We start from the raw sequence: 27,762 nt of genomic DNA, 5'->3' as shown, positions 1-27,762 counted from the left end.
TGGGCTAATAGGCCCCACTACTTAATAACTCTCTGTGCCTCAGTTTCCTTACCTATAAAACTGGGTCAATAATAGTAAGTACTTCAGGGTTGTTGAAAATGAAAGGAATTAATTCATGTGCAATGCTTAGAATAGTGCCTGGCAAATAATAAGCCAACATTAAGCTTTTGTTGTTGATTCTACTATGATAACATGATGGCAGTGATATAACAATCTCCCCCCAGAAAGGCTAAAGAAATTGCTTGTTAATACTGGAGTCAACTCAGAGATTCATGGTCATACCAAAATAAAAGTATTTTGCCTATAGAGAGCTTGGATCCGGTTTGTAGGCTACTATACTTTAGCTACCCTATGGCATTTCTGGTCTCTCCTAAATTCCCAACTAGTTGAAATCCCACTAGTACTAGGACATATAATTTTCTCCAGACAGTACCTTCGGTATCAGCAATGAATACGCTGGACTACAATTCTGGAGGTGCATCTTTTTGCTGGTTGAATGGATGATGGAGCAAGCTATGCCATGGGTTCACTATGGGCTGATGTGAATCAGGCTCCAGACCTAGGCAGGACTCCTAAGTGTAGCAGAGGGAAGTTCCCATATCACTTTAAGACACCATAAAGTAAATAAAGGCCCGCAGAGTTAGAAATCTGGTTCCCTCCTCTGTCACATAGCAGACAACAATATAAGAAATATTGTTTAGACTGAAATACTCGAATTAAGGAAAATTTTTGCAGACACTTTAATTTTTATGAAGCTGCTACAGACATATTTGGATGTTATTTTTATTTTGATGACTATAGTCCTGAAAAGTTAAATGTAAATTGCAGTGTTTCTTAGCAGAGTTTACCATTTAAAGCAACTCTACGGTAAATCATTTTGAATTACATCATAGCCTTGTTAGTTTTTATTTATTAGAATATTAATATGCTAGCTTCTTTTCTGCCTTCTTTTTTATTGAAGTATAACTGACTAACGTTACATTAGTTTCAGATGTACAACACAATGACTCAGAATTTGTATATATTGCAAAATGATCATCCAGTCAGTCCAGTTAAGATCCATCACCCTACATAGTTACAAAAATTTGTTTTCTTGTGATAACAACTCTCAAGATCCTCTCTCCTAGCTAACTTTCAAATATGAAATGCCGTATTATCAACTATAGTCACCATGCTGTACATTACATCCCCATATTTTTTAATTTTTATTTTATAACTGGAAATTTATATCTTTTGACCCTTTTCACCCATTTGCCCAACCCCCACCCCTACCTCAGGCAACTACTGGTCTGTTCTCTGTATCCATGTGCTTGTTTTTTGTTTGCTGGTTGGTTGTTTTTATTGTTGTTTTTAGACTCCACATATCAGTTAGATCATACGGTATTTGTCTTTTTCTGTCTGACTTATTTCACTTAGCAACTATTTACTTTAAAGTAGGACACACTTGTATCAGCTACGGTACTTTCCAACTCAAAGGAGAAATCTGTGGCTTAGAAAATTGCAGCATTAAAGTGGCAAATGTAAGTAAATTTTGGAAGACAGTGTTTAATTTTTAGGAGAAAAAAAAAAGAAGCCATAGAATTGAAATCTAACCTGGGCAAAACAATAGGAGCCAGTCTATTAGACCACTAATATCTAAATTTGATTTTCAGAAGGAAGAATGTATAATATGTAGGTGTTATTATTTTATTTCATTTTTAAAGTGTATCAGGTTTCTGGTTCTCATCATTATAATGAGAAATAATATCAAATGGGTTCCCAACAAAGTGTCCCAGCGGTACACACACACATATTTAAATTAAAGATATACATCTAATGGTGGCACATGGATCTGAGAAAGGGGTGGGGAAAATGAATAATAAAAGTGATGACTTGGGTTTCTGTAGCACCTGAAGTTTAAAACGTAGTTGCCTGATGTGATGAGGCAGAAAGAACTTTGGATTTTAATGAGAAGAACTAAATTTTAACGGTTGCTTTTCTAGTTATTATCCATGTGAGGCTGGGCAAATCCCTTAACTGTCTAGAGCTTTGGATTTCTCATCTGTGAAATGGATATAATAGAGAGTTCCTTCGAGGATCAAAAAATAATGTACATACAGCCTTTGTAAATTGCAAAGCGTTGTACAGATTTCAGAGATTATAGAAATAGAGATCTCAAAAATTACTCTGAGATTTCAGAGATTATTTCAGAGATGAAATAGGTATGACAGAGATACTGTTCTCAGTTTGTGCATGAGGAAAATGAGATGTAGAGCAAGGAATGTGTGACCAGGCTAAAACCGTGCCCTGGGCTTTTGAGTCCAAATGCTGTCAGTACTGCATGCTAGACTATGCTGTTTCTAAGCCAGGGTTGTGCATCATTTATAGGGCACAGCTATAGTAAATTATAACCTAAACTGATTTCAAAGACTTTAAAACATACAGTTATTGAGTTATCTTAATAAGAAATGCTAATATTACCAGGTGATGTTTATGTTTGTTTTCAAATGCAGGTAATGAATTTGGGCATCCTGAATGGTTAGACTTCCCAAGAAAAGGAAATAATGAGAGCTACCATTATGCAAGAAGGCAGTTTCATTTACCTGATGATGACCTTCTCCGCTATAAGTTCCTAAATAACTTTGACAGGGATATGAATAAATTGGAAGAAAGATGTCATTGGCTTTCAGCTCCACAGGTAAGCTCTTTACTCTAAATGTTATGTTTTAGTCACCAGTGTTGTACATGCTTAGAATGGCAATTGATTTAAATCTATATGCAGATCTTTTAAACAGCATTTTATTATTCAGTGTGTAGTGCCCTGTGACATACTTCAGGTTGTCAAAACATGTTACTGAAGTCTCCCCAATAGATAATGAATATCTTAAACATAATTCCCTGCTTGCATTCCTGGTTAGCTTGTCGTTGTTGTTTAAATTTAGTAATTTTTATTTCATTTGGTTAAAGTAAATGACAAAAGCTCCCCATGGAATCCACTTTGGAAATTGCTGTGGAAATATCTTAATTGTTTTGACTATTTTTCTTTATATAAATAACTATGCTGTCATAAAGAAACTGCTTTGACAACATGGAGATTTCTTTATTCCTTTTTTTCCTTCCTTTACTGGTCTCTAACTTGTCATTTCAATAGATGCCATTATACCTCCATGCTGTTTTGTATTTTTCATGAGCCTGACTCTCCTCTTGAATTAAAGTCTCAGTTTTCAATAAGTTTTAGAAAATGTAATTAACAGGTTCAGATTTTATGCAGTGTTTTTTTTTTCCCTTGCAAAAATTAGCATATAATATGTGTTACTTATAATCCATTTACTTTCTACTGGTGCTGTTTGAAATTACTGTTGATGTGTTTTTACTTTAGTGTCTCTGATTTTTTTTTTTAATGGTTGAACAAAGGTACTTATATTTTCAGTAAGATTGGCTACATGACACAAACGCCCTAATCGCATTTATTAGTAGTGCTGTTTCCAGAAGAGAGAGCAAAATGATGCTCCTTTTCAATAGGAACAATGTTGAATACCAAAAGGCATGCTGTTTGCTCTAGATCCTTAGCTCACATTTCTAAATTACCAAGAGTGGCGCTGCTGACATGCGTGGAAATAAGTCCTATCAAAGCTGGGGCTGGAAGAGGGTAGGGTTGAAAAAACAAAGCCTTCTCACTACCTACTGTAAAATGTGGTGTATAAAATAAGAGAGCTTGTAGATGTTGTAATTCCTTTTCAGACTTTCTCTATTATTAGGCAAAAAAAAAAAAGTATACTGTGAAGGACTCTTGGTGGTTTTTGAATCTGACAAAATCGTGCAATAATGTAAAGTTTTTAAGAAAACAACAACTTCAGAAATCTGGATATAATAACAATGTTACATCATATTTTGAAAAGTAATTTTATATACCTTACCTCATTAAGGACTATAACAAAAGTCTTAAAGAAAATTCACTTATAAGTAGATCTAATACACACACATACACAGATGCTTTATGTATAGCACAGGTGCTATATTTTTAGCTAAAACCTAAGCCCAAACCCTAATCCTCTGTCTGTGCTTTGTTTGAAGATGGCAAGTTGCTGGTGAGGTTTTTATACTCCTTAAGCAATTTTTTGAGACTGCTGTTGGCCTAGAGTTTGATAGGGCAAGATTTGTTGCAATCTTGTTCAAAAAATATAACATGCTAGGATTTTCATTTTTGGATTAATAACTAACAAGGCTGTTAATAAAGACAAAAACAACTTTTTTTGTAAAGAATTTACTTGTAGCAGCATCTGGGTATTATTTAAATGTATTATGTATGTTAATTCTTGCAGGCTCATGTTAGTGAAGAACATGAAACCAATAAGATCATTGCTTTTGAGAGAGCAGGCCTTCTTTTCGTTTTCAACTTTCATCCAAGCAACAGCTACACTGATTACCGACTTGGAACGACAGTGCCAGGAAAATATCCTTTTTTGTTGTCAATGAATATGACTGTCTGCATTCAATTTTTTTATTGCATCATAGAACATCGGAAAAACTGATGCTGATCTGGGTGACAGTAGCTCTCAGTTTCTTCATCTGAAAAATGAGGGACTTAAAATAGTTGATAAATCTTTGCTTAATTCAGTTACACTAAGTTAACCCTAAACTCCATTCTGGCTCTAAAAAGTATGATTTTTAACATTTTCTTAAGTAATATTTTAATCCTATATGTAGTATAGGATTAATATACTATTAATATACTATTAATAGTATAGGAGATAATTGTTGTTTCTCTTTATGAAAATATTTTGTAAGTTGCCCCTGAGAATTGTCTCCTTTCCCCCTCTCCACTGAGTGAGCAAGTAGACAGTAGCCGTAAAGATAGCTTCCTTCCCCTTTCTTTTTCCTGTCTCCTAAAATACAAGACATAGCTCGCTTTTGTGGGCCTGAATTGGTAAGGAATCAGGGCATGGGAGGTGTAAGCAAAGGAAATAATAGGGAGAATGTTTTGATATTGTCTGAACATTCATTTACTCATCCATTCATTCATTTCACAGATATTTACTAAGCATCTATTTATCGAACACCTGCATGCTAGCCCTGTGCTAGGTGCTGGAAATATAGGAATTTTCCTGGCAGATACAGTCACTGCCCTTATTGAGCTTTTAAACTAGTGAAGAAGACAAACATTAATAATTGTAAGTGTGATCATTGTTACAAAGTGAAACCTGCTGTGTATTTTAAAGAGATTATTATTAAATAATAATAAATTATTATTTTAACTCTCAGGGTGCCAGCAGTGTCCAAAGGCTGGCACCTGGTAGAGTTGCAAGACAACAGCCATGGTTCCAGATGTCACCTTCAGACACAACAAAAGGCAAATAGATTTGTGTGTTTTTTCAAGAATGAAGTCACTTTAGCAAATTTCCTTTTGTATCCCATTGACCAGAATTCAGTCACATATCCCCAGAGAGGTGTCTAGGGAGGAGAATGCTATCATCATGAGTAGCTTAATCAGGAATTACCCCTGAGTCTCCAGGAAGTGGCCTCCTTGGTGAAGTGGTTGCCCAGACAGAATGTTTCTTGGCAGTTAGGAGTAAAGGGCCATACTGTCTGGTAAGTAGCCTGTGTCATCTGTGCTGCTCAGTGACATTGAGGGTCGTGAAAGATGTTCCCTGTCTTCTACCCCAACCCTTCCAGATCACCATCCCACAGGACATCAGAGCATTTGGGAGGGAAGGCTATTGCTGTGACTAATAGCCTAAATGTGCCCCAGTTAACACAGAGAATGCTCAGATAATGGAAATCAGTGTAATGAGGTTGTCTGCACTAAAGAAGAGCTGTACTGTTCAGGAGGCAAATGTTCTCACCATCTCCATGAAGAAATGCAAACAGATCCTAGACATGTAGCAACTCATACATAAGCCTTCTCAGCTACTAACTGCTAAAGTAATACCCCTAGACTAAATCCTGCTATATCTAATAATGTCATATAATCAAAACATAATTTTGATTTTTACATTTATTTATTTATTTATTTTTTGCGGTATGGGGCCTCTCACTGTTGCGGCCTCTCCCGTTGTGGAGCACAGTCTCCGGATGCGCAGGCTCAGCGGCCATGGCTCACGGGCCCAGCTGCTCCACGGCATGTGGGATCTTCCCGCACCGGGGCACGAACCCGTGTCCCCTGCATCGGCAGGCGGACTGTCAACCACTGCGCCACCAGGGAAGCCCATATAATTTTGATTTTTATCAGACCAAAATGCAATGACAGAACACTTGTGATCTATTGCAGTGTTTGTTAGTTAAGTACTGCCCTTGACCCTAAGTGGGAAGAAGAGATGTACAAAACCAATTTAGGACGTAACGCATAATGCAGTAAAGGGGATGGGGCAGGAATGTTCCACAAACTTATTCTCATGTTTAACAGAGGATAAGTAAAAGGAAAATAAATAAATATGAGAGAGAGAGAGAAAGAAACAGAGATTGATTGATTGATTGATTGATTGAAAAGGAAAAGACTTTTAAGCCTGGATTGGGGAGGGGAGAGAGAGAGAGATGATTGGTGGACTGATGGATTGATTAAGAAAAGACCTTTAAGCCTGGACCTTGAGAAATGGATAAAATTGTAGAAAAAATTGAGGAAGGCCATTCCAGCTGTTGGAAATCAGAGACTATCCTTAGATAATGGACAGTACCATAGATTAACTGGAGAATGAGGACCAAAAGGGGAAGTACTCAGAGATAAAACTGAAAAGACAGATTGCCATCACATAATAGAATATTTTAATGCCTTATTCATTAGTTTAAGCTTTTTTTCTATAGTTTCATAGTGAGTCACTGAAGGGTTTGGGCTAGGGAGCTACTTGATAAGAATGTATGCATTTGGAAAAGTTCTCATGTACCCAGGGTGTTAGAGAGCTTTTATGAGGAGAGAGGTTGGAAGTACAGGTATCAATTATGAAAAATTGAAGTGCACGTAAAAGATAATTAGGGTATGAACTAAAGTAATGTCCATAGGATAGAAAGAGGTATATGAAGCGCTTTCTTGCAGTGAAAGGACTCAGCAATTGTTTGGACATGGGGTGTAGAAAAGAAGATACAAGGTTTCACTTTGAAGAGTGAGAAGAATGGTAGTAGGAGATAGCAAATAGGATAGCAAAGCAAGGAGGAGGAGTAACCAGTTTGAGGAATAGAAAATATGAATTTAATTTAGCATCATTGACAAATGGAAATACATGGAATTTCAATGATGATGTCTAGGAGAAAAATCTTGGCTCAAGCTACATTGATCCCCTATCTGAAGTCTGTGCAATTTAACAAATATTATTAAATGAAAAAATATATAATAACATAGTATATTTTACTAAGTAAAATCCACCCCAAAAGTTAATTTTGTTTAATGATACAAAGTTACACTGTACATGAAAGTCTAGGTTGGTTTTGGTAAACCTTGCCACAAATTGAATCTTTCGAAATTTAGCAATTTGTTTAAATGCCTGTAGGCACCTGTTATACAGAAAATTTCTATACTGATAAATACTGAATGCTTTATATTAATGACTCATTTCAGAAAACGTACTCATTAAATGTTGTAATGATATACAGATCTTGGAAAATTGGGCCATATCTTTATAGAAGTCATAGTTTCAGCCTTAGTCATCTGTTGCGTCTCTAAGAGAACCTTGAAGAAATATTATTTGGTCCTTTTACTACAAGGATTTTGTCTTCTACAGATTTGCGCCCACTTGGACCTTATTTACTCTTGCTGCCTTTCTCATTCCTGTCTTTCTGTCAACAAGCTGTAACTAATTCCCATATGTTACTGCTTCCTCTAAGGACATTTGCATTTTAATAACAGTCTCTTTGAATACTCAAAAGTATGGAAGACCTAATGGACTAGATATCTAGTAGAATAATTTTTTTTATAATAAGGATTTTTTTTTTCAGGAAAGGAAAGCAGGAGAGCATTTCCAACATACCTTAAACCATATTTTCTAATTAGCTATATTAATACTGCCAGCCCTAACTCCTAGCTTGAAATCATAAAAACTTCCGGTTTTTGAAATGCTTTATACTCCAATGACCCAGTTCAGTGCAGAAATCCCACCTATATGCTCCTTCACAAATCATAGCAGTCATTAGAACACTTTCCAGTCTTAGGAATCTCACTATTTCACAAGGTAAACAATTCAAGTTTGTTTGTTTGTTTTTAATATAGCCTTCAATGTAAGTGCATTAATTCTGTACTCTGGGGCAAATGCCTGTTCTGTAAGCCAGCTATCACATCAAAAAGGCATTTAACTTGTTTCTCACAGTACCACCTCTCCTTAGTCTACCCTCTTCCAGACCAAATATACCTCTGGTTTCTTTAATAGATTCTTGTGATACTTTCCAGACCTGTTACCATCATGTTTCTCTTATCAAAATCCACCCAGCATTGTTCACACTCCTCTTCATTGTGTCTCCAGAACTAACAGCAGAATATCCCAGATATGGTCTGGCAAGTATGATATCGAGTGCCCCATTACCTCCTCTTATCTTGAGACTGCTCTCTCATTAATGGAGTTAAAGTTACATTAGCTTTTCTGGCAGCCATCACATTTTTCACTCATATTGTATTCACTCTCAAATAAAAAGCTTTAGCTTTTCTTTATGTGTACTTGTATTATGTCCTATCTCCCTTATTCTTTCTTTTTTCTTTTTTTTTTTTTTTTTCCTTTTTGCGGTATGCGGGCCTCTCACTGCTGTGGCCTCTCCCGTTGTGGAGCACAGGCTCCGGACGCGCAGGCCCAGCGGCCATGGCTCACGGGCCCAGCCGCTCCGCGGCATATGGGATCCTTCCAGACCGGGGCACGAACCCGTATCCCCTGCACCGGCAGGCGGACTCTCAACCACTGCGCCACCAGGGAGGCCCCCTTATTCTTTCTTTATTCAGCTAATTTAACTAAAATCCCAAATTTAACATTGAACATAAAAAAAAATACTTTTTGTCTCTAAACTATTAATAGAGAAGATAAAAGAGCACTAGAGTATTAATGTTACGATCGTACCATCTTCCCTAAGCAATAGATAGATCTCTTCTTTCAGCTTCTTGTTATTTCTAGCTTAGCTTTAACAGTTCTTTTTACTATCCTTAGCATTTTACAAGTCTCATTTCTTTTTGGTCTTTCATCTTTCTGACTTTATTCTTATACCTTTAAACAACATTGTAGTTGAGCATTATAGAATCATTTCAGGTATAGAAAGTACAGAAACATTGGGATTTCTATGCTGTAGTTTCTGACTCTACCAAAGTGTTCTTCTACGCCACTGGTATTTCCAACTACTGAGCCAGTGAATTGAATACAGATTTTCTCTGTGAAGGATCCACAGAGGCAAGATTGGATGTATTAATCAAGTCAGGAAATTCATCAAATTTTTAATTCCCAGAAAAGCAGGATTTGGTACCGGAACAAATTTAAAGTTTCCAAAGAAGTCATTTGAACTTCCTCTGTCACTATGAAATATAAACCTGCAATAGGCAGCATGTCTGAATTCTTGCGCAGTTCCATTTTTTTTAACCTGTGTATCCTGTATATCAAATAGCAAGACATCAACTTTCACTCAGATCTGTGTAGCATATGTGCTGACTGTCTTCCCAAGAAGCTGTTGTAAGGGGAGCTATTTCGGGGGCAATGCCAGGCAGAATAGAAGCAGCACTTTAAGGATGCTTTTAGCTGTCACTTCAAAATAAGATGATAAATTTGGAAAGCTGAGAGGGTTGTCTGCTTTGTATTACTAAGGCTTTGAACCTGGTCTTCGTGGTGATTGCTAAAGGACATAGTATTGTTTCTGCAAAAAGAATCTGTAGCCATATTCTAGAAAACAAAAAATAGCAACAATAAAAACCCTTTGCCTGGGCACTGTCTCCCATTTGTCTTTTTAGCCACTAATCTGCAGTGTAATAATCACCAGCATTCTTTCCTACAGTGGATAGCAATGTGGGTGATGCAGAACTGAGACCCAATGTACTGGCAGGTTACATGCTCAGGAAGATAAAATGCATTCTCCTGATGTGGTATGTTTGCTTATGATTTTACGTTGTTTAGCTGGAGAGAAAGAAAGAAACATAATGCCCTTTATAGTATCAGAATCATTATTGTATTTCTGTGGTCACATTTCTTCTCTTAGACCATTATCAAATCAGCACTGAATCAAAAGGAAAATTGCTAAGCCCCTAAGGCCAAACTGCTCTTTCTAATCCATTTTGAATAAAACAAATGGTGCTGCCTCATTTTGAGTGACGTAGGGGAGAGCATGGGTGAAGCGTCCCTCTTTTGAGGACCTTCTGTTTGCTAGCCATTTTTATTAAGTATGTATCTGAACATTCCCAGGTGCCCCGTAAGGTAGGTTGTGTTAGATTCATGTGACAGATCAGGAAACTAGGCCTTTAAGTAACTATTCAACTTCCCTCCAGCACAGGCTGGTGAAGGTTGAGCAGTGTGTTACAAAGCCCATGTCCTTTCTATTAGACCACGGTGCCCCTTTCTGCCATTCATGGGTGCGTACATTTAGTTGCTGGTGGTAGCAATAGTGGTATTAGAGATGACTTATTTCTGTAATGTTCAAAAGGATTTTGATATAGTTCTGGGAAAATAGGTAGCATGAGAAAATTGTACACAATTTCATGACACAAACTTCTGTCTCGTCAGGTTCCCTCAGTACCTCACCATCACCCCCTACAAATTTTTCCCCACATATTCTTCCTCGTGACCCCGTCACCATCATCCAAAAGAAAAAACTAAAAAAAAAAAAAAAAAATTTTTTTTAAAGCAAAACATGAAATAATTGCCTCAGGTCAATTATTGTGATTTCTCTGCATTCTGGAGAATACAAATGTGCCGTAGTTCTTTGCTCAAAGTGAGACCTTCTGAGGCATCACATCAATTAAGTTTACTGTAAAATTTTTATGTAAATGTTAAGCCCTCACAGCTCATTTATAAGGTGTGTGTCTTAGTATGTACAGATTCTTATCACTCTGAGAGCATAAACAACACTAGTAACAAATGTTTTCAAATTATTTGTCAGCATGCTTTTGAGGTGGGGTGAGAATAATAGTGTTATTGCAGCCCCCTTTCCAAATGGCTTTTCAAACTGTTACGATATTGAAATGTTAAGAGGAATAATCATAAATTATGGCTTGTGACGAATATGTGAATCCAGGCCAAAAATATTTAAAGCTAAGGGAACAGATGAGTAAATAGTTGGATTTGACTCAAGATCTTTGCAATATTTTCATTAAACTGCTGAAAGATGTACTTTTTAAAATGTAAATTCAGACACTGACATTTGCAACCTGTACACAGAGTTTCTTATGAGCATATAAGGTCACTTGGATGATTCACTGAAGTGTGATCGCTGAAGGCAGAGATGTTGTTGTGAGTTGCTTAGTTTACAGAAGCCTTTGAAGCATGGTTATGTAACAGTCTGTGTTTGTTAGAATCTAGGCTTCATGCAGCAAATAAAAACAAAGGACTTAATTTAGGATTAGCTAGTTGCCACATTCTATCAAGATTTTATATGTAAAGGTTAATTTCTGGACTAAAAATGTAGAGCTTAACTTTTTAGTTTTCCAGGCTTAGATGTTTTGGTAAAAAATTAAAGGAAGAAAAAATAAAAAGTACAAGGGTTTCTCATAAAAGATCTACATAGTGACTTTGAACAGATGCAAGCATGTTTCTTTTCCTCAGGCGCACATGTGTGAGAGAGAGAGAGCGCTTTTACTCTGTGTCCATTTGGTGATGAAGCTCTTTTTCTGTGAATGGGGACAGGTAATCCTACTAACAATTTTATATTTAATATAAGTCCTCCTTTTGTTTCTGTAGCTTCAAAATGGATGTACACTCATGGCCTTGGTTAGCCTTCTTTAGTTTCAAGGTGAAAGTAATACTTTTAAACATTACCTCATTACCTAGAGGTACTTTTGGTAATTTTTCATTGTTAAACACTGTCCAGAAACCCCTGTGATTTAATGATAATGACAAACGTGTACCCCCCACCTCCACTGGCAATAAAGAGCCTATGATTTAGCTTCATTTTCTACTCAGGCATTTGAGATGAATCACAAAGTAAGAAACGTATTTTGCAACTGCTGTAACACTTTTAGATTGGTTTAATATATATTCATAGGACTATAGGTAGTAATGAATAATGAGTGGGCCCTTACTACGCACAAACGTTTTTAGATTTTTTTTTTAGTAGCTGAGTGCTATTCAGTGTCATTCAACAGCATTTCTGTTTTTGGTTCATAGCTCAGTTGCTCAGTGATAGTGTCCTCTGGTTCCAGAAATTCATCTAACAATAGCTCAGTCAAGATTTCTCTCCTCTATTTCTTGTCTTTCTGGGGAAAACAGAAATCAGAAATATTATTGTATGCTATAAAAACAGGACATTCTACAAAAACAGGACATTAATGACACAACCTACTAGTTGTGTCATTAATGGGAGGAAAACATTTGTTCCTAGCATAAGTATTTTTACCAATTTATGAAAAGAGGTACTATTATATGGCAGTTGACTCCAAGATACATGGTAAGACTGTCTTTCTTATATTAGCAATTATATCTTTACTTGAAATATATTAGGTAAACATAAAGCTAAATTGTTGATTGATGGATGGATGGATATATGGATGGATGGATGGATAGATGGAGGATACAGTTTCCTAATGGTGGAAGAGCCCTTAAAGTTGTTCAAAATTAAGTAATTAAAAGACAAAGATTTCTATAATCTATTGCTTTTCCCTTAGAGCAGATGTTTAATTAAATGGTAGAAAGGAATAATTGATAAAATATTATCAATAACATACATCGTGATTATGTAGAATTTAAAATTGTGGAATCTGCTGTCAGAATACTTGCTGAACAGGCTTTCATAATAAGACCTACCATCTATTACAAACATATGCTTTGCATGCTGCAAGCACTTTACATTCACTATCTCATTTAGTAAACTTTTTCCTTTCCTAGGGAGTAGCATTGCAAACTGTAGAGGAAGGAAAAATCCACAATGAAAACACTGGCCTGAAAGATTTCATATCTAAACTTTCTTTTTAAATAGTCCTTTATTTAATTAGTCCAGAACAGATTGTTCTCTTTTATTTTGAAAAATAAATTATACATATCACCTTTATATCTGATGCCAGCTTTTTTTAAATAGAGCATTCAGTATCTAAAATAAATTTCTAATATATTGAATGTTAAATTACTTTTTCCTTCTGGATCTCTAGAAATTAGCCCACCACCACCCCCCCTTTTATTTATTTATTTTTTCAGTGAATATCTCCTGCCTACGAGAAAGCTGTTTGGATCTTCTGTAAGTGAGATATTTTTATTTTCATCATTTTCTGTTAAGCTGTTCTAACTCAGAATCTCACAGGGTCAAATTGAGGGCTCAGTGTTTCATCTATATTTGAAAATGGTACCTGAGTATTCCAGAAGATTTCTTAAAATTAAGCCATTATCTAATTACTGGTTCATTATAAATGTTTAAGGGCTCTTAAGGATATATGGATGCTACCACCAAAAGAAGGTTGTGTCTCTCCAGAGAAAAGTGGAAAAAGTAAAGCCATGAACAATGTGTTCTTGGAAACAGTGGTTTCAGTTATAACCATGTGTAAGAACCATCTCTAATTCTGTTAATGTGGTATCTCTTATCCTAAATGATGGCAAAATGCCTAATTAATCCCTATTTTATTTGTGAAATTTATCTGTGGAACTAATTAATCCTTTCGGTAGTTACATGATACCAACTGTTGAATAAGGAAAGCATTCTTTATTATGTTATTAAGTAAAATTATTTAATTAATATATAACTTAAGTGCAGTCATATTACCTTTTATTGGCACACAATTATCATTTATTATAGGAACATTAATTTAAACAGAAGATTATTTTCTTTGTAAAATTATAACCATTACTGTAATTTTTTCCCCATAAGCTCTTTATTACTTAGGGAAATAGTCAATTTCACTCTACTACCTTCCCTTCTAACACTCTTCCTTTTTGTCCAGCTATGGAAAACAAAAGGAAAATAAGTTTCTCTGTGGTAGCATTCTTTTCTGATTCTGAAACATTCCTTTCTTCAGTTTGTTCTCTTACCCTAACATTCTTATCTCACCAAGGCTCATGTAACTTGTATGGCAGTAGGTATTTCTGGGTCTTATATTTGTAAACATTGAGAAATTTGCTCTTTTTACTAGGATAGTGGTTAAGAGCATTAGCTCTGGAATAAGACCATCTGAGGGTTCAAGTTCCATCTCTTCCACTTACTCATGAAAGTAATTTCTTTGTTTCCTAGTTTTCTCATTTTTAAAACACCTACTTGTAGAATTATTGTCAGAATTAAATGAGTTAATGACATGTGAAAGGCTTGGCAACAGTGTCCAGCACATACTATAAGCTCAGTACCTGTTAGCTGCAATGGTCATAATTACTGTCATTATCATTATTCTAAAAATGCACTAGAAATTTGATAATAAAAGGAAGGAAAAGAAAGGATGAGAGGAGTAGATACTAATCCTCTCTGTTGCCTACATTCTCTTGTCATACTTCTTTTTTCATTTCCTATTCCCCATTTTACCACTACAAAATGATTTCTGTCCTTCCGAAGTAGTGGAATTAACAGTCTTCTGCTCCCTGCTATATCTTTTCCTCATTCTTGTACCATTGGCCCACCTTTCTTCCTTACCTCCACTTTCTCCATATGCTCACCACTATCTTGATTTCCCTCTCTTCTCTAATCACTCTTTGTGTTGTCTTTTTCCCCTCAGATCCAAACCCGATCATTTATTCTTTTTTCTTGCTCTTTTCCCTTGAAGAACTCACACATGCTCATAACTTCAGCTGTAGCTCTGTGAAGATGATCCCAAATTGCCCCTTCTACCATGGTCTTCCCCTATTCACTAAGTGAAATTTTGTGATGTTTAATGACTGTTAGGAAATACTGAGCAGTCTGGAATCATAGCTTTTTGAAAGGTAGAAGAACTCTAGCATGACCTGGTTCTATTCAATTAAATAGAATTGGTTGGATCAGATGTATTTTAGAGACGGTTTCCAAATTAGTACCAAAAGTTAAATTGCATAACAATTGACAGTGTATGAATACTTTTATTTATATGGACTCATCTTGCCCTCGCATCATCTTAGTGATGGGGTCAGGCAAATTTTTTTTTTTTTTTTTTTTTTTTTGCTGTACGCGGGCCTCTCACTGTTGTGGCCTCTCCTGCTGCGGAGCACAGGCTCCGGATGCGCAGGCTCAGTGGCCATGGCTCATGGGCCCAGCCGCTCCACGGCATGTGGGATCTTCCCAGACCAGGGCACGACCACGTGTCCCCTGCATCGGCAGGCGGACTCTCAACCACTGCGCCACCAGGGAAGCCCTCAGGCAAGTATTTTTATCCTCAAATTAAATATAAGCATTAGAAAGATTTATAATTTTCACAAGATCATATTCTTAGTAAGTGAATAAATGTGATTTAAGTCTAGTTCCTGTAAGGTCAGCACAGTTTTACTTGGGCACCAGATAATTCACCTTTTGTTGCCCTGTAGAAACACCATTAAAATAGGTAAAGTGTGTCTCACTAACTACTTATAATTTTATTTGTTTTCTCTGCTTCTCTTTGTAGAAGTTAATGGTGTCTCTGACTAAATGTCATTTTTTGCAGTGTTACACTGTCCTAGTTTCTGACACTCACAAACACAGATCAATTTAGCTGAAGTATTTTTAAAACAAACATATTCACTTTAAAGGGGTAAAATTACTTTTTAAGGAAAAAGATGACTTCTCAAATATTTGTTAAACCAAGATATAAATCTAAGTACATTTCAGCTTCAAGTGCAGATTGGGAAAGTGTCATGCTAGGTGCTGAAGGATGTTAGAGGATCAAGAGTCTGGGGACTAAAAATCCCATAGAATAAAGAAACTTTACAAAGAGATGAAAGAGAAGCGTCCTGCTATCATCAGCTTTCTTTCATTTAATTGTATATATTTCCTTTTCCTGCCTTAATAGTTTTGAATGTAGGAAATGTATTCCTGGTGATATTTTGTTTGTTGACAGCTTCAGACAACTTACCTAAGGGATATACAGATTGTCTTACTGGATTTGGTTAACTCTTTTATGACCATAGTAGTCACATCACTTTGGAATTTTAATAATATTTGGATAGTCTAAATAAAACTCAACATTTGTGAAATAACTATAAAAATAAATAAGTCTACATAGAATTTGATCCAAAATGTGCCAGAATTTTTTCTCATTTCAATTATGTAAATCATCTTTACATTTGACTACCATAGCCAAAACATTGGTTCATTTTGTTTTGAATTGTACAAAAATGCACTTTTCAGAAATAACTTAGCAGCTTTACTCTTTTCTTGTGTAATTCTTTTCCACATCTACCTAGTAAGATTAAACCAATATGATTGTTTTCAAGATGATTGTAAACTACTATACTAGATTTATTATACCCCTGGAAAATATATATATTAACAATCACATGTGTATGTGTGTTTAAAGCTCTCTTACTCAATTTTTTTGGTGCCTGTGGAGAAATGTTTACTTTGAATCTTTTTCCTCACAATCATCAACCTAGGTAAAGTTTTGATAGTTACTGACTGTGTGCCCAGAAGTGCTCAGGAATGACTGGGAGTAATGATGCATGTGTGCACATACACACACACACATATACACACATACTCCTGTAAGCTTTACTTGACAGTTTCTCAAGGAAAGCTAGCTCAGCCCCTTCTCATTTACCTTTCTGAAGCACTGAGTAAGCCCTAAAGTATTAGATTTTCTATTTGGTCTTAAAAGTTAAAAGAGAAAGAAAAATATAGACTATACATTACTCCTAATAAATTTTGACTTCAAATAAATAAAAAGGATGTTTCTACTACCAACATTAAAAGAATAAGCTTTCAGGGGCCTCCCTGGTGGCGCAAGTGGTTGAGAGTCCGCCTGCCGATGCAGGGGATACGGGTTCGTGCCCCGGTCTGGGAGGATCCCATATGCCGCGGAGCGGCTGGGCCCGTGAGCCATGGCCGCTGAGCCTGCGCGTCCGGAGCCTGTGCTCCGCAACGGGGGAGGCCACAACAGTGAGAGGCCCGCATACCGCAAAAAAAAAAAAAAAAAAAAAAAAAGAATAAGCTTTCAAATGTTTAAGTATTTTAATGTTCATTTACTTTGCAGACTTTAACTGGCAGATGGTGGTAGAGTGTAGAAAATATTATACCTAAGTGCATATCCTGGCCTTGCCAAATTATATATAAAATAATATATATATGATTTTTCACAGTCATTTTGATGTTCAATGCTTAACTTGTCATCTGTATAAAGAAGGCTAACCAGTCAAGTTGATAATACAAGTCTTTGAGATATATGTCGACTTTAGTAAACATGTAATCATTTATCCACTTCAACTAAGAATTATATAAAATGTCTGTCTCCAGGGCTCATACCAATCAGAGTTATTCACTTGAGAATTAATTGCTTCAAGCTGACATGCATCTGTTTAACTGTTGTGACTGTTCCAAAAAGAAGGGAAAAAAATCTTTTAAAATGTCCAAGTAAAACTTGATAGATAATGAAATGGGATTGTGTTAGAAGTTACATTGTACGGATCTGGAATATTAACTCTATAAAATGAGGGAAGAGGGCCTCCCTGGTGGCGCAGTGGTTGAGAGTCCGCCTGCCGATGCAGGGGACACGGTTTCGTGCCCCGGTCCAGGAGGATCCCACATGCCGCGGAGCGGCTGGGCCCGTGAGCCATGGCCGCTGAGCCTGTGCGTCCGGAGCCTGTGCTCCGCAACGGGAGAGGCCACAGCAGTGAGAGGCCCGCGTACCGCAAAAAAAAAAAAATAATAATAATAATAATAAAATTTTAAAAAGTGTGTAGTCCTCAAATAGTTCAATGTACTGTCCAATCAAACTTCAATGTTCAGCTTGTTTAAATAACAGGAAAAGCGTTTAGATTGTAGTGAGAACAAAGACATGGGAGAAAGGAATGGAAAAGTCACAAAGGAAGCAAAGGCCAAGTTGGGTGTAAAAAGTAAGAAAGTAAATCGACCTACTTTTACATTTTTCATCACTTTAGACAGCAGTTTAAATGGTCCAGGGTCTATAATAATAATATAAAGAGCAGCTAATAACTTGAGCATTTTTCCCAGCACTGGGCACTGTGTTAAGCACTTGATGTACTTTGCTTCTGTGAATCCTCACAGCAACCCTCTGATATATTACCTCCGTTTTACCAGTGAGAAACTGAGCCTCCAGGAAATTCAGTAACTTGCTGGAAGACACACAGTTGGTAATTGGCAAAATCGGGTTTAGAATGCAATTGTTGGACCCCAAAGCCATGCACCCACTGTATTTTACTGTTTTAGGATGCTTTCTCCTATTCTTGTCTGCATGAAATAGCTTAGATGATGCTTACTTACGCTAATTGTCATTATTTTTCAGGAACTTTGAAGTTTCCAATTATATTTTCCATTTATATATATATTGCATAGGACTCTATTAAAGGATGTATTAGAGTAAGTTTGGGTGAAGACGTTTCTTTATAGCCTATGTCAAGATTATTTTGAGTTCAAAAGCACAATATGTTTGTAAAAAATGTTGCATCTACATGGGCAAAACTCATTTTGATGACAAAGTATGTGTTTAAAAGATGTATAAAAATTGGTTGTTTTTTCTTTTGCAGTTCTAAATAATTGCTATTGCTTCATCAAATAATTGAATTTATAAGTTCTTTGGGTAATAATCTTTAATGGCACAGACAAAGCCCAACAGTTTCAGAAGGAGGTTAGTCTAGAAGTGTGGGCATATTTTTTCCTTATTTTCCTTTCTTGAGTTACTGAGAAACAGTGACATTTTTTAGTTCAAGTTATATAATCTTCTAGGACAAAGAAAAGTTCCTAATTAGGTTAGTCAAAGAATTCTGTAAAGTATTTAGAATAATATTTCTATTTGCATAGAGAAATATGTAGTGCTCAGTATTTTATATTATTCAATTTGGTGCCTAAGAGTGAACTAATAATTTGCTTGAAAATGCATTTCAAAAAGCATAGCAATCCATTAATTAACATGGTAGATTATATTTGAGCCCCTCATCCTTTGAGTTTACTTTATTGTTATTCTGCATTGTACAGTTTCTAAGAATGTATAGTTAAGGAAGTAAGCTTGCAGGAGTTGGAGTTTATTTTTTAGGCTAAAATCAGAAACCTACTGATGAAAAAGCACATTCTAAATTATACTAGAAATATACTTTTGTTTTGCACTTAATTAAGACATGTGGTTGTCATTTAAACTTTTAATGAAAACAGTGTTCACAAACTTGAATGCACATGTAGCTCATGCATTGAAGTTGTTGCCTTTTTCAGGGATGATAAAATTTTAATGTAAACTAATAAACATTTTAAAAAATATATTGTACCCTTAAAGGGAAGTTCCACTTGCCTTTCATTACATTTAAAATATACTTTGACTACATTCAGTAGTAAATTTCCTATTTATTTTTATTTTACTCTCTTTTAATTTTATTTTAGAAATATAATATTGGAGGAGTATTTTTAAAATTAAAGTTAGGTAGAGCAAAAAGCTAAATTGTCTACTGAAAGTAATATACTCATAAATATCCATTGCCCTATAATTGTTTCAAACAAATAATGAAAATATCATTTCCATTTCCATTGGTGAATTTTTAAATCATCGTATATTCTAGATGACAGACCTAAAGACAGAAATGCCTAAATCAGATACACACACACACACACACACACACACACACCTGCCTCACTCTAACACACATATACATTCATAAAACATACAGCAACACATCACAAGTTTTTGCTACTTCTATATTTGGAAAGAGAGCAGAGAGAGCAACTAAAGGTTGTCATTTATGACCATTTCTGTGGTTCAGGACAATAAATTAGGTATAATTTAACTATATTTATAAAATAGAGAGACATCTATTTGAGACGCTATACAGCCATAACCTAAGATTTTGTGAATTGTGGCTGGCAATAAATAAAACTCAATTCATGAAACATAGAAAGGGGAGCATTATGTTAGAACACTGAGGCAAGTCCTGTGCTGGGTGGTTATCTTTAGACTGTTAAAAACATGAAATTATTTTTGTTTTCTACCACCTGTTCTTATACTGCCAGATGTTTGTTCACAGTTCCTTAGAATTTCGTACCTACTGTTTTCTGCCTTTGATACAGATCCTCTCTCCTGAGGTCACTTAACTCCCAAAAGTTATTGCAGTCATAATACTATGGGTGGGTTGATTAAAGAATCAGATCTAAAAATAACATACCAAATTCATATATTCTAAGTGTACATTTTTTTCACATTTTAACATGTCTTCAATTGGGATGTGTCTTACAGTGATTAGCATGGTAGTGATAGTTTTCTCTTTATTGGAGGTGTATAAAATAATTCATCTTAAAATTGAAGGTGTCTTAGATTTAAAGATATATGGTAACTTAGCAGCTTTGCCATCTTTATGGCCACCTAGTCACTAGAGAACCCCTTTTATTGTCACTCAGTCTGAAACCTCAGGGTTTGTACCTTACAATAAATTTCCTTAGTTTCTTCAGCAGGAGTGAAGTGAGTTTAGTGCAGAATGATTTAAACGATAGTACTTCTTACATCAAAATCCTTATACTTTGAACAGACACTTTATCAAGTGGCTGAGCAAACACAGCAGCTTTTGAAGTATTTGAAGAGCCATTGAATTTAAGAGTCTTCATGTCTTCACTGTTCTTTAATCTTATTAGTACAGGTCTTCAGAACGTGGCTCTTCCTTGGTTCAAATTTAAGGACACATGATAAAATAATGCTTAAAACTTCTTATCTACTTCAACCTGTTGATAGATATATCAAATACTTAGGAAGCTCTTGAATTTAAAATAAGAATAATATTTTTAAATGATATCCAAATGGATAGGGATCTATTTGATCTCCTTTTTTAAAAGAAAATCTCCATAAAAATTCTATCATTCTATCATTCTTTCCCTGCTGTATTTTCCCAAAGTGAGCAAGGTACATTTTTTCAGTTCAATAATTTTGTGTTCCCCAATCAAGTGACCAAATGAACCAACTAAACAAGAAATTGATCTAGAACAAATGCAATAAACCTCAGATATCCAGACTCCTTAAGTAATGTTAAGAAGTACAGTCCTTTAACACCAATCTTTTAAATTTAATTAAACGCTCAGATGGATATCACTGTATCTGTTTTCCTTGTTTTTATTCTTCATGTCATGTTCATTCCAACTTCTTTATGCTTAGAATCTCAAATTTAGAATTAAACAAGAAATTGCCTGCAAAAACACTTTGCCTGATTCTTGGCATGAAATAGGCATCCACTTGTGGAGAGTAGGGTAATTAGATCTGAATTTGACTTGTGTCTACATCCCAGCTCTGCCACTAAACTTATTGTGTGTCTTTGGGCACAACTATTCTCCCCTTCCAAGTGTTTCTCCAAATTGAGCATCGGTTTCCTTACATTTGAGTACCATTAGTTGCACATCCAAAATCTCATTGGTTTATGTATGTCTCTCCATTTGCATTATCCAAGTTTAGCCATACTACTATCCGTGAACCATTGTTAGGTCCCTGGCTGGTTTCTCTGACTTAGTCTTTCCTTTGTTCATCCTATTCTACCCTCAACCTTCAGGTTAATTTTTTTGATTGTCATAACCTTTCTCACAAACCTTCATTGTTCTCATACTTAATTACAAAATAAATCTTAACAGTCTAGCCTAGCCTTCAAAAGTTTTTGTTTACAGACTGTCAATCCTACCTTCCCTCCTTGGCTCTACCTCTCATTGCATATTGCTTTCTGTTTTATTTATAGACATTCATATTCATTTCTAATCTCCCCTTAATAGGCTATGAGTTGCATGTGAACTAAAACCACATCTTAGTCTTTTTTTTTTAATATCTTGTACAGTGCCTCCTACATTGTGTGTATTTATTAAGTGAAAGGGAAAATAATTTCTCCTACTTTCCTCGAATATAAAAAATAAGACATGTAATTTGGCCTTTCTTGGTGAATCAGAATTGTCATCCTGAATATCAGTTTCAAAGATGTATTGAGAAGCTATTATGAGAAGGCAGTCTGCTAGATGTAGGGAGGTAGCTATGAATAAAAGAGATGTGAAGGTGTTGAGATGTCCTGCTAAATTTGTTTTATCCACTGTGGGACTGGAAACCACATGAAGAAGGTAGTTTAAGTGTATATTGGCTCTGAGTTATATTTTCAGAGGGATGTTCTTTAGTGGAAGACAGGGCTTTGTAGGGGTATTGGTGCTGTGTGGGTCCCACGTCATGTGCATGTGTGTATCTGTGTGTGTCTGTGTATTTGTGTGGGTTTGTGTGTGCTCATATGTACATGAGAAAGAGGGAGTGAGGGAATGCCTGAGCGAGAGAAGAGAAAAACAAAAATCCAATTGCCCAGATAACCTCTTTAAAAATGTTTATGCTAAGCAGTGTTACTAAAAGACGGGGTTTCCTGATTTTTGTGTCAACTATGAATTGGCATTTTCCATTGGCACTTGCCATCTACGTCTACAAGGATTAAATCATGAGCTGCTGCTTTTGCTGACTTTCAACACCCCCTGAAAGGAGTTCGGGGTGGAGAGCAGAAATGAGGCACTCTGTGCTCTGGGAAAAACTGGCAGATCAGGCCTTCAGATAGTTAGATATTTTCAGGAGCAATTTTATGAGCCCAATTCTTGTATCTCCTCATATCTAGAGAAGCACTAAAATCCTTCATGGTGACGTCTGCTCCTCGTGACTAGCAGTAACCTGCACGAGACTAGTAGAAAACTTCTGTAAAAAATATGCGCTTGATTGAATGTATCCCCCCTTCACCAAAATCACATATATACTGACCTTCCCCCCTGCTTCTTCGGAGCAGTTTCTCAGAGCTATCTGGGATGCTGTCTCCCAGACTGCAGTCCTCATTTTGCCCCAAATAAAACTTAACTCTCAGCTCTCACGTTGTGCATTTTTTTAAGTTGACACTTGAGTAGTATGTTGTAGTAATTTACAATTATAAAGCTCTTTCACAATCATTACTTTTAATCTAGTGTTTTAAATTGTTGGAATTTCTGGAGTTTAAGGGATGTGTTTTCTAAAGGATGTGGCTGTATTCCCTGGGTAATAGAGACACACAGGGCTGGGGAATTCCAAAAGTGGCCACAGCAGAATTTTTTTCTTTAAATTATAGATCAGAGAAATATGTCTAAACTGATACTTTGAAACTTTATGGCTTTTGTAAGCTTTTTCTTTATAGCTATAAATTATAGATTAAGTGAGTAGATTCTAACCATTTTCAGTGCGATGATCCTTTTCAATGTCAAAACGAAATTGGTTCTTATATAACAATTGTTCTTTCAGTATCCTTGATTGAGAAAAGATATCAAAAAACTTACTACGAATTCTGTGACTTTTTAAATGAATTTATATCTCATTAATCAAAAAAGTGCACATTCTTTGAAATACAGTAGCAAATGGGTATAATAACATAATTTAGTCTTCAGACAATGTACATATAAGATCCATCCCAGTCCCTTTTAATAACATAATTACTCATTCTGTGGGACCCTTATAACACAATGACCAGTGATTATCAATCCACAGCTTGGGAATCGGTGCTTTTCATGATATACTTGCTGTCTTCAGTCACAACTACCAATAATCTATGCTGTTAACTAATAATTTAATAATTGATACTGTATTTCAAGTGTTTTAGAAAGGATTCTAGGTCATTATTCTCTAAACTGTATTGTACTCTTTTTGTTTTTGTTTAATGCTTTTTGAAGACTGTGCAAGCATTTAATGAACTAGGATGAAGAACCAAAGCTAAACTTTTACTTTAGTAGTTCCTTTCATTCCACAATACTTCATTTATTTACCATGCCCCTAATGATTTATTTTCACTGTCTGTATTTCCCCATTAAATAAATCCATATGCTCAAATCATGTGCAACTCTACTGAGTGACTTTAGAATGAATGAGCTTGTACCCAGTAGTCATCTTTTGAACTCAGCCTTTCTCCCCCTCCCTCTCCCTCTCTTTTAAACACAGTAACATGCTGATTACAGTATTAGTCTAAATTTGCATCAGAGTAGGCCGACCTGGATTGACTGAAATGGCGCCACCACTCCCAGCAAAAGTTCCTGTGGTGCGTCCATCTGCATCTCTTACCCAAACAGAGGTCCCCTAGGCATGAAAATATGGTCATAGTTTGTTATCCACATGTACTTTTTTTTCCCCATGTACTTTTAATGTGATAACTTTAGCTGTAATGAAAAGGTACAAACGTTTCTGAGATTAAATATTTATATACGAGGAAAAGAAAATACAAAGCACCTAGACACCTATCTGTCTCCCTCCTTAAGCTAGAAGAAACTTAAATTTCTAGGTACCCATTTATATTTACTTGTGGATTTTTAAATCAAGTATCATTTCTAGACTTTCTGAGCATAAGTTTGAACATAATAACCATAGCTGTTATTTTGTTATAAATACAATAATGCTAACGTGCATAATAGCTCATTGTGAAAAATCAGATGTTAAGTTGTAGCAGATCACATGATTACAAGATGAATCCACCTGTGGCATGATGGATAGTATGTTTGCATGATCTTGTGCATTAATAGAAGCATGCTGCTTGTAACCAAGGGGAAAGACAGCCTACTTGGTCTTCAGATCACACATGGACCCTTAGTTCCCTTCTGTGTTCCTCACTTTATTAACCAGGATTTAGCAGACTGCAATGAATTCACAGATGGGGAAATAGTAAAAAGCCATATCAAATGAGTAATGATCAAAGGTGCTGGGATTACATTTAGTAATTGTTTAGTTATGTATGCAGAGGACACATGGAGACAAAATAGCTATTGTTAAATATTTGAAAATTACTGTATTTTGAACTTATTCTTTATGGCTTTTCTGGGTAGAAAAAGTCCCAAGAAATCAAAATTCTGTTCAATATGGAGAAGAATTTCTAGCAAATGGAATTAGGTACATGAAGAGGAAAGTAGATTCTTCATTAATAGGTATGGATGATCATGTGACGAGCTGTGATAAAAGGATAACAAGGATCCCATGGGTGTGCGGACTAGATAGCCTATAAAGCCCCTTTCAAACATGATAAACTGAAACGCAGAAATCTTAGAGAAGAAATGAGAACATAGCACAAATCATCATTAAACAGTTTTCAAAATACTCGCTTTTAAATCCTGTCTCAGAAATGTTTTATAATGTCTCATTCAACTCCTAAACCGTTGTGATTCCTTAACAGTTGTACGTACAAAATTGTGCTAGATTCAGATGCAGCGGAATATGGAGGACACCAGAGACTGGACCACAATACCGATTTCTTTTCTAAACCTTTTGAACATAATAGCTGTCCCTATTCTCTTTTGGTAAGTAAGATTTTTAAGGTATTTTCATTTCATTTAAATTTGATTTTGTATTTTCAAAATGATGTGTTTTTGTCCAAGGAAACAACTCTTCAACAAGTAGAGACAAGGCAGAGAGTAGGGAAAGAGGATTGCACTAAAAAAATAGATGCAATGTGTGGTGCTAGACTGAACTGGGTTTTGGAAAAACAAATAATAAAGGATATTTAGCTGACAATTGAGGAAATTTGAATATTAATAGGATTAAAAAATATTTCTCAAAAAATAAGAGGAAGGCACATTTTAGTTTTCCTTCTATTATGAATATTTCTATTTTTATACAATTTACTTTCCTTCTGTTCTTGCTTTCTCTGTAATATTTTACATTAAGCAGATTTCTACATTATTGGTTATCTAATGAAGTTTAATTTAAAACACCTTAAAATAATCTGTATATACATTTTTTTCTTTCATGTAGTTATTGATGACTGAATTCATTCTAGTTATAAAATTCTCTGGTTTCCTTATATTACTGAGGAGAGTGTTGTATTATATTAACTAACTTTTACTTTGTGATGTTGACACAATGAAAGAATATTGCTTTAAACTACTGAATTTAATTTCTTTTAAAAATGTAGATAAAATTTTGCCATTTGCAACAATATGGATGGACCTGGAGGGTATTATGCTTGGTGAAATAAGTCAGACAGAGAAAGACAAATACTGTTTGTTATCACTTATATGTGGAATCTGAAAAACAAAAAAAAAAACAAATGAATATAACAAAACAGAAATAGAGACACAGATATAGGGAACAAACTAATGGTTACCAGTGTGGGGAGAGAAAGGGGTAACAGCAGGATAGGGGGAGGGATTAAGAAGTACAAACTACTATGTATAAAATAAATAAGCTGCAAGGATATATTGTACAGCACGGAGAATATAGCCAATATTTTATAATAACTATAAATGGAGTATAATATATAAAAATTTTGAATCACTATGTTGTACACCTGAAACTAATATTATAAATCAACTATATCTCAATAAAAAAACTTTTAATGTAGAATTTAGAAGCACTGCAGATTCGGAGGAATTCTTCATTTAATTTATGGCCAAGTCCACATCTGCATTATGTATGTTTTCCTTTTCCTGACTAGTCATATATCTATCTTTCTTCCTCTTCCCTCTTCTCTCTGTCTCAAATCTGCATTTTTTAGTTTGTTTCACAGTAAAAGGTCTTAGATTAAGATTTAAGTCAGAAAGAGAAAAACAAATATCGTATATAAACGCATGTATGTGGAATCTAGAAAAGTGGCACAGGTGAACCTATTTGAAGGGCAGGAATAGAAAGGCAGACATAGAGAATGGACGTGTGAACACGGATGGGGTAAGGGGAGGGTGGGATGAATTGGGAGGTAAGGTTTGACATAAATACACTACCATGCATAAAATAGATAGCTAGTGGGAACCTGCTGTATAGCACAGGGAGCTCAGCTTGGTGCTCTGTGATGGCCTAGTTGGGTGGGATGGTGGGGGGGGAGGGAGGTCTAAGAGGGAGGGGGGTCTAAGAGGGAGGGGATGTGTGTATGCATATGGCTGATTCACTTCAATGTGCGGCAGAAACTAACACAACATTGTAAAGCAATTATACTCCAATAAAGGGAAAAAAAAAAAGAAAAAGGAAAGATTTGTTTCACTTATGTGAGGCCAGGATGTATCCCACAAATGTATGGCTTTATCATTGCTGTTAAATTCTCTCATTTTTTTTTTTTAAGTTTGGGTAAAAGCCAAGCATGAGAATCTGTTTGGTACCCCTGGCTCCTCCATTTTTCTACTATATTGCCAACTCTTAGGGTGGTACCGGCACCTTACTTTGTAAACTGCCATATTATATATGTCAAAGACAGTGGCATAAAATAAAATGAGCAGGGATGAGCAAGATTAAGTTGTGGATTATCAGCTCTGAGGAAAGTCAGTAGACTTAGGAAACCTAGGTGTTACCCTATATGTGTGTTGAGCTGGGGTGTTGATGATGTTGATATGGCTTAGATAGAGATCTAGATTCATATGTATTTTCAAGAGGGAGGGCTCAAACCTGCTAGTGGAGCTTATCTCCAAAGAATGATTGCCGTAGTTTGTCAGAACATTCAGTTTTGACATGTAAAGTAAGACTGATACAAATAGTTTCTGAAATGAATAAGAAAATGATCTTAAAGCTCTGAAATAACCAAAAGAGTTAGAGACCCCTGAGGGGTTAGGGAAGGTGACAGCTCATAAAGAGGAGTCATGGAGAAGTAGCACCCACTTGTGATAAAGCTGAACTTGAACCAGTTGAACTAGACTGAA

At 35.7% G+C, this 27,762-nt stretch overlaps 1 protein-coding gene across 1 annotated transcript in view; it reads left to right on the top strand.

Annotated features, from left to right (window-relative positions):
• Window positions 1-27,762, top strand: part of GBE1 (1,4-alpha-glucan branching enzyme 1) — a 294,356-nt gene that overhangs the window by 252,701 nt on the left and 13,893 nt on the right. The window contains exons 13-15 of the mRNA XM_060098622.1: window positions 2,493-2,677; window positions 4,302-4,432; window positions 25,320-25,437. Of these exons, the coding sequence (XP_059954605.1) occupies window positions 2,493-2,677; window positions 4,302-4,432; window positions 25,320-25,437 (434 nt within the window). The remainder of the gene's footprint in view (window positions 1-2,492; window positions 2,678-4,301; window positions 4,433-25,319; window positions 25,438-27,762) is intronic.

This window comes from Mesoplodon densirostris, chromosome 5, assembly GCF_025265405.1.
Source record: "Mesoplodon densirostris isolate mMesDen1 chromosome 5, mMesDen1 primary haplotype, whole genome shotgun sequence".
NCBI classification, from domain to species: Eukaryota; Metazoa; Chordata; class Mammalia; order Artiodactyla; family Ziphiidae; genus Mesoplodon; species Mesoplodon densirostris.
The sequence above is the reverse complement of the archived record's forward strand: the minus strand, read 5'-3'. Positions and strand labels throughout refer to the sequence as shown.